This window comes from Octopus bimaculoides, chromosome 2 (assembly GCF_001194135.2).
Source record: "Octopus bimaculoides isolate UCB-OBI-ISO-001 chromosome 2, ASM119413v2, whole genome shotgun sequence".
Taxonomy (NCBI): Eukaryota; Metazoa; Mollusca; class Cephalopoda; order Octopoda; family Octopodidae; genus Octopus; species Octopus bimaculoides.
The window spans coordinates 57680327-57688768 of NC_068982.1; the positions used below are offsets into that span (position 1 = coordinate 57680327).

The following is an 8442-nucleotide window of genomic DNA, read 5'->3' on the forward strand; positions in this document are numbered from 1 at the left end:
AAACATTATGAACTATCTTTCAGAATGGTTTACTTTTCAATGAAATATCATTTTGTTATTTTTCATGTTTTTATTCAATTTATCTGCAATTTTCTTCTTGTATTAGATGGATAACCCACCCTCCATTTACAGCAAGTAGCGAGCGTCTCGTTTTTTACCTGTGTGCTAAATTCGACTACTTACGACTAACGCGTGCGCATGTGCAAATTTGTGACATGCACACTCCCAGAACTTGGATCCACACTTCTCCAGTAGTGCCAAATTTTGGAACTGAGTTTGCACCCCCTAAGCAAATTTTGTTCCCGGGCCACTGAGTATTAGATAGTTGAAAAGAACAGATAGCACAGTGCTGTAGGCTGCAAGCAGCAAGCCTGTTATGCATGCAAGACTCCAGGAGTTCCAACAAAACCTGAGATAAAAAGAAATAATAATAAAACTACAGTGAAGATAAATAGTGAATGAGTTTAATTGACAAAATATGACCATCTCCAAGTACAACAATAACTATTTCAACACACAATTTCACATCAATAATCTTGCAAAACAAATATATAAATGATAATAAAATTACTTACCCAAAATGGTCCAAATAAACTGTGGAGAATTGGTAAGGTAGATTGCCACAACATCTCCTTGTTTCATACCACAAGACAACATATAGTTTCCTACTCTTGAAGCCATTTTGTTTATGTAATCATATGTATAATGTTGCCCCTCAAAGATAAGCATTGTTTTATTAGGGTATAATGATAGGGATTTATCAAAGATAGAAATCATGTTATCTTTAGAAACCAATACCTCTTGACTCTGTTTGAATACTTTCATTCCCATAGCTATCTGTTTCAAATCAAAATAAGTATTCTTTGCAAGAGGTTTAATGGCTTTTTGCCAAGAGTAATAACCAACAGCACTTGCACATCCTGTGGCAGCAGCCAGTAATAAGGATTTAGGATCCATCATGTTGTTGTTGTTGACAGAATAATGACTGGATTGTAATCTGTTAGAAAAAGAAAAGACAAAGCAATTAGATTGAATTTTCTAACAAGGAAAATTAGTTTAAGAGCTGGTTTTGTGGTTGTTGTTTTGTTGCTGTTGTGATGGTGTGTGGCCTAGTGGTTAGACTGTTGCCCACACAATCACTAGATCGTGAGTTCGATTCTCTGAGTGGGTAGCACGTTGTGTTCTTGAGCAAAGCACTTCATTTCATATTGTTCCAGTCACCCCTTTCAATCAGGGGAGAATATTGGCCAGTAGGGTAGCGTCATTTGAAGGCTAAAACAGCAATGTGAAACAACATCTGATAGCCTCGTCAGTCACATGGTCATATGAGCACGTGTGTTTAGTGCCAGGCAGGGGTCTTTTAGTAGCATTATAGGTCCCCTGGTCAAATCAATGCATTGGGCCCTATAGTATTTAAGAGCAACCACAGCATATATAGAGCAGGATTGGACCACAGGACCTGTAAGACACCTAGGCTACTGCTCAGTGTACCAGTGCCATTAAGAAGACCCTGGTCCTCGGTCTAACTTGATTGAGTGAATCATGACAACTGGCATTCTATCTGCAAGTATCCAGTCTTCTTCTTCTCCCTTGCAAACAAAACGTATCTAGAATTACTTTGCCTAATGCATACTTCCTTTTCAACATGGTACTGTGTAACTTGAAAGAGGTTTTGCTATTGTTTCTAACAAACATAGTAACCCTTTGACGTACACACTTTGAATTTAATGCATAAAAATTAGAAATTGAGAGCTTAGCATGTGTTACATCACATTTGCAGCCAAAAACAAATGCTTAAAAGGATTAGTGAAAAGAAACACCACATCTCCAAAATTACAAATGGATGACCTTGCTGTCTATAGTATATATATATATATATATATATAAAAGAGCTTTTACACCAAGACTGTCCCAAAAGATAAGTACTTACCTGGAAACAAAACCATACTTAGGGAAGACTAGAGAGAATAGGCCAAATGTTGTTAAGATTAATCAATGTCAATGCCATTATTGTATGCAGTAAGGGAAAAAAACAAGAGTTCTGGCATGGTTTGGTTTGATTAAGAGAAGACCTCTGACAGTGATTCCCCATTTGTAGATTCTTTAACCCTTTAAGATTCAGATTATTCTGCCAAATATAATGCTTTGAAGAAATCATGCATTATCTCATTGCTTTGAGATTTCAATGATGTAATGGCTTATTTTTAGAATGGCATAGTAGAGTAGGTGTGAAAGGCCAGATCTGGCCAGTTTGACCACAAAACATGTAGAATATTTGGGCTGGAAATGACCAGTTTAAATGCTAAGGGGTTAAAACAGTCATGAGTAAAGTAGCAATACAAATATACTCTAAAATGAAAACAAAACCGATTTTTAGAAAAATATTTCTTCTTTCTGGGGTTGGAACCTTAAAATACTCTTGATACCAACCCATCTGAAACTGTTTCTGATTCTAAGATACAAACTTCCTAATTTAAAGTAACCTAAATTAAAATCTTTCATCAAAATTCTATATTAATTTATTCTCCAAACATCAGCTTAATATTGATAAAAAATACCTCAATATGTTCTCTGTAATTTTCAAGGTAAATTGAAATATAGATAATGTATTCCAACAGAAATATATTAAGAAAAAGATTAAAACGTGTTAAACCAGAATGTATCTTGATACAGATGCTAAGTAGTCACAATAATCTTTATATGGATGATCTCAAGCTCTATACTGGATATATCAAACAACTAGATATCTGTTATATGATGCAAATTCATTAAGAAATTTGATCTGAAATTCAGCTAATAAAAATATATCTAAAGCCACTTTGACAGGTAGAAAACAACCTACAGTCATTGATAGCATATTAAATAAACAAAGATAAGAGAATATGATCAAGGTCAGATAAAAAGTAGGAATTAATGAACAAGATAGAACATCTACAGATATAGAAAATAAAAGGTTATTAAGGAATATTATAGACATATTAGATTGATATTTAAAGCCAAACTAAATGCTAAAAATTATAAATTAGGTGTCAATGACCAAATGATAATTTATAGTTATGATACTTTCAGCCTTGAAGTTAAGAAAATTAGTAGGACAAGGAAAACAATTTCTACTATAGGTAAGAGGCTGAAATTTTGAGGGAGTAGCCAGTCAATTACATAGACCCCAGGGCTACACTGGTACTTATTTTTACTGACTCCCAAAGGCAAAATCGATACTTATAAAAGAAAATAAGGAAAATAAGCCCCGGGGTCAATTTGTTCGACTAAAACCAGCATGGCCACAGTCTAGAGACTGAAACAAATAAGACATATACCTATATATATCATCATCATCATCGTTTAACGTCCGCTTTCCATGCTAGCATGAGTTGGACAATTTGACTGAGGACTGGTGAACCAGGTGGTTACACCAGGCTCCAATCTGATTTGGCAGAGTTTCTACAGCTGGATGCCCTTCCTAACGCCAACCACTCTGAGAGTGTACTGAGTGCTTTTACGTGCCACTGGCACGAAGACCAGTCAGGCAGTACTGGCAACGGCCACACTCAAAATGGTGTATTTTACGTGCCACCTGCACAAGAGCCAGTCCAGCGGCACTGGCAACGATCTCGCTCAATGGTTTCTCCTGTCAGTTTCAACATATGAGTGTTTGAAAGAGAGTAATAGAAAGAAAGAAAAAAAAATAAACAAACAAAAAAACCAAGCAGCTGCATCTTTTTGCAGTGGATGCATGAATGCAGTTCCAGTCCAAGTATAGATTTTGCTATGATGTCACATTGATGATTTTAATTTTGTCTGGGATCAAGCAAGTGTGTCTGTTTGCACCAGCACCCACGAGCCTGCAAGATTAGGAATGCTCAGCTGAACAGGGATGCTGGGGACATGCTTGTATGCAAGGGCAACCATGTATCTACTTAGACTGGAGTGTCTTCTCAAGCATAGCAAACTGCCAGAAGTCTTGGTCCCTTTTCACCCTTTCTGTGAGGCCCCAGGAAAAGAAAAGGGGGATGAAAACTGAAACATCTTTCTGCTAAATATATGTTCAGAACTATTCTAGATGATGTGAATGACAAAAAGGAGGAGGAGATAAAACCTTATAATGCAGGCACAGACTTGGCATTGCACATGAATGTTGTAAACGAGTGCCACTTTCATGTAAGGGGTGTCCTTTATTTGCAATCTTCCATGGAAACATGTCTGGTCATGGGGAAGTATTACACTGCATGGGTTCAGATGGAATTTATTGGGGTAGATTTTCTATGGCCAGATGCCCTTCTTGTGGCCAACCCTCACCAGTTTCCAAGCAAAATAATACGCCTCCATGCCCAGACATGTGTTTGATGGTAGAGTGAAAATTATACATTTACAGCCCTCATGATACTGACATAAGAGTACACACAAACACACATATATATTCATATATATATATATATATATATATATATATACACGTATGTGTGTAGTATATTTTGGGTAAAGACCTCATAAAACACATTTAAGAGCTCCAATGCTGTTGTTTGGCTTCCATGTTATTATACTTGAGAGTATTTCCAGGTATGGCTATACATGAGGAACTCCTTTCAACATTGGATTAATATAATAACAATTATAATATAACATGAGGATAGAAGTTAACAGGCTTTAATAGTGGATAACAACATATGTTTCTGCACCCCACATCAGCCTAGAAGTTGCCAGCTTCATATCCATATAGCATTATGTAAGATTACTCTTAATAATTATTATATATTTGCATATTGTTCAACAACAGCTGCCTGTGGGTGCTTCATAAGGTGAAGTATAGATTTTTGTCAATGTCTCAAATTATTAGAAGGCAGACACGTAATATGTCACTTGGTATCCTGTAAAAGGCTGATCTGAATTACTGAAATAACATTGCACTGTGCCAGTTAAACAAAAGCAGCATAGAATTCCTAAATTTATATATGGCAACAAGATTTTTTTTAAAAAGCTGTAGTTAACTCGGAATCTTGGGGTTAGTAGCCCACACTCTTAACCACTATGCCATGGTTATATGGCGAAGTGGTTAAGAGCGTGTCATACAGCCTTTGCAAATAGATGCAGCTTCTTTTGTTCTTTTATTTTTAAAAGTTGTTTTCTCTTTTTCTCACTTTATTCTTTTCTTTAAATCTTCTTCAAACACTCTTACGTCAAAGTTGATAAGATTGACCATCATCATCATCATCATTATTATCATTATTATTATCATTATAAAAGAAGTCATTATTAATAAAAGAAATAATTATTATTATTATTATTAATATTATTATAAAGGCAGTGAGCTGGCAGAATTGTTAGCTCCCTGGGTGAAATGTTTAGTGATATTTCACTTGTCGCTACATTCTGAGTTCAAATTCCACCAAGGTTGACTATGCCTTTCATCATTTCAAGGTCAATAAATTAATTACCAGTGAAACACTGGGATTGATGTAATCAACTTCTCCCCTCCCACCAAGTTTCAGGCTTTGTGCCTTTAGTAGAAACGATTATTATCATTATTATTATTTTGTGTGTGTGTGTGTGTGACCATGGGATTGCACCTAGGAAGTTTCCCTCCGAGGCAGAAGTCTGAGCAAGGTTGTTTATGGAAGACCAGCAGTCGCCCATGCGTACCAGCCTCTTCCCTTCTTCACGCTACCGATGTTATCCAAGGGAAAGGCAAAGGCCAATACAGCTTGACACCAGTGACATCACAAACTCATTTCTACAGCTGAGTGAACTGGAACAATGTGAAAGAAAGTGTCTTGCTCAAGAACACAACACACAGACCAGTCTGAGAATCGAACTCACTACCTCACAATTGTGAGCCTGATGCTCTAACCACTGAGCCATGCACCTTCACATATGTATGTATGTATACAACAGGCTTCTTTCAGTTTCTGTCTACCAAATTCATTCACAAGACATTGGTTGGCCCAGGGCTATAGTAGAAGACACTTGTCCAAGGTGCCTTGCAATGGGATTGAACCCAAAACCACATGGTTGGGAAGCAAGTTTCTTAACCACACATCCCTGCCAGCTGCACTTATATCAATTATAAGAAAGAAATCAATGGACTTACCTAAAATTTTAATTTTATCAAATTTTCACCAGAAAAACTGAAGTAACTCCATGGAGATGTAGCTAATGAGAAGAGAAAATTAAGAAAAAAATTACTCAACAAAATAAATGCATAAATAATAATTTCCAATTTTGGCACAAGACCAGCAATTTCAGAGGAGCTCGTAAATGGATTGCATCAACCCCAGTGTTCAACTGGGCACTTATTTTATTGACCCCAAAAGGATAAAAGGCAGAGTTGACCTTAGCAGAATTTGAACTCAGAACAAAGACAGACGAAATGCCAATAATCATTTAGCTCAAAATGTCAACAATTCTGCCAGCTCGCCTTGATAGATACATAAATAATCCTTTCTACTATAGGTACAAGGCCTGAAATTTGGGGGAGGGGGACAGTCGATTGCATCAGCCCCAGTGTTTCCCTGGTGCTATTTATCGACCCCAAAAGGATGAAAGGCAAAGCCATTAAGCATTTGCCCAGCATGCTAATGGTTCTGCCAGCTTGCCACCAATACATACATTAATAATAAATAACAAAGCATACCAGTGAAGAACTTAATCAAATAAACCGTTTTTTGCTTTGGAGCCAGTGAGGCAGCTGATATGCAGTTGCTCAACCAGCTAGAAACAAAAAAGTCAAATAACAGCACCCCAGTTTAGAATATTTTAGCATATATGGTTCTTGATATATAAAAAGATAGGATCAGTAAGATCACAATGCTGGTATGCTCGGTCAAAGATGACTCAAGGTTAAACAGCAACACTTCTTTTGCACCAGGACCAAGCATCTGAAGCACCCCCACCTTTCTGAAGATGGTGGAGTGTGATATCTGAAAGGGATAATATTTGGTTGTCATTTCCGGCAATTTAAACAATCAAGCAAAATTCTGTTGTTGTAGCTTTTTAGCCCAGGTTAGCTCTGATGTAGCAGACCTATTATCAAAAGTATTTCAACCTTGACCACCCCATCTTTTTAATATATATCTAGGACTAGGCAGTGAGCAGGCAAAATTGTTAGCATGCCAGACAAAATGCTTTAGCGGCATTTCATCCATCATTACATTCTGAGTTCAAATTCCACCAAGGTTGACTTTGCTTTTCATCCTTTCAAGGCTGATGAAATAAATACCAGTTGAACACTAGGGTCGATATAATTGTTTTACCTATCCCTTAAAATTGCTGGCCTTGTGCCAAAATTGAAAACCAATATATATCAGGGATTACATGATTCAATGCCTCCTTCCTGTTTTAAGGGTGTTATTTGAAGAACTGTCGTATTGAATTTTAGCAGATCCAACAACTATACAGAGGATTCCTCATTTTGTTTAAAAGCAATTGGGGTCTGGTAGAGGGAGGATTTAGCTATGGGCTTGTCATTATGTCCATTGAGGAAAAACATATATAAGGAGTACTTTGATGAAATAGCTTTAGGAACAAAACCACTTAACATTTTTGTTACCACATTTCTATTAAAATATGTTACTTTTGTTTCTAGAAATTTTGAAAATAATGAAAAATTCAATAGAATAGCTTTGTTATTATTAAGACCATGTTTGAATCATAAATTAACAAAAAATTTTAATGAACAGTTTTAATTTTGATCACTTTAAGCCAAGGGTGGTCTCAGACAGATTGGTACCAGAAAGGTTAAACCAATCATATTGCTGAGAGTATAGAGATAACAGCTTCATACTTTGGCTTCACTATTAAGAAGTGCAAATACTGCTAGACCATGTAAATTCAATAAGACCTGTGATACAGTCTACAAAAAGAGAGGAAAAAGCTAATAAACTGGCTTTTCTGGATATGCTAATAACTTCCACAGAGTGTAGATGCATGACATATCACAAGTCGTCATTTAACAAATAAAACTTGAACTTTGATCCCCACCATAGCAATTCACTGTGTTGGACCTCCATAGCCATTCACTGTGTTGAAAAATCTTACTGTCTCTCTATAATCAAATGTTATTAAAAATCTATATATATAAAAATGAGAATGTGTGTCTGTCTGTCTGTGTGAATCCCTAAAACTCGAGAACTACGCAACCAATTTCATTCAAATTTTACAGATGCCTTACTTAGGGTTCCAGTTGTGTTTTAGTCAAAAAGAATTTTAACTTCTTGCAGAGTTCGAGCCCACAGCAACATAATATCTCCTCCACTATTTAAGTATTACGTGTCAAAAGTGAAACAAAAACACTCATGTCAAATACTTTCACTTTAAAAATGAAACTATTCTACTAACTGAAACAATCACATTTCGATACTGTAATGACAGATACTTTCAGAGAGAGAGAGCGAGAGAGAGAGAGAGAGAGAGAGAGATGTATATGTATACATATAGATGTATATGTAC

General features: G+C 36.2%; 1 protein-coding gene across 2 annotated transcripts in view; it reads right to left on the bottom strand.

The window, feature by feature from the left end:
- Window positions 1-8442, bottom strand: part of LOC106871074 (long-chain fatty acid transport protein 6) — a 63682-nt gene that overhangs the window by 39161 nt on the left and 16079 nt on the right. For both annotated transcript variants that reach the window (XM_014917347.2, XM_052977272.1), the window contains exons 2-3: window positions 6086-6147; window positions 576-997 (exon numbers count right to left, since the gene is read on the bottom strand). In XM_014917347.2, the coding sequence (XP_014772833.1) occupies window positions 576-960 (385 nt within the window). In that variant the 5' untranslated portion in view covers window positions 961-997; window positions 6086-6147. The remainder of the gene's footprint in view (window positions 1-575; window positions 998-6085; window positions 6148-8442) is intronic.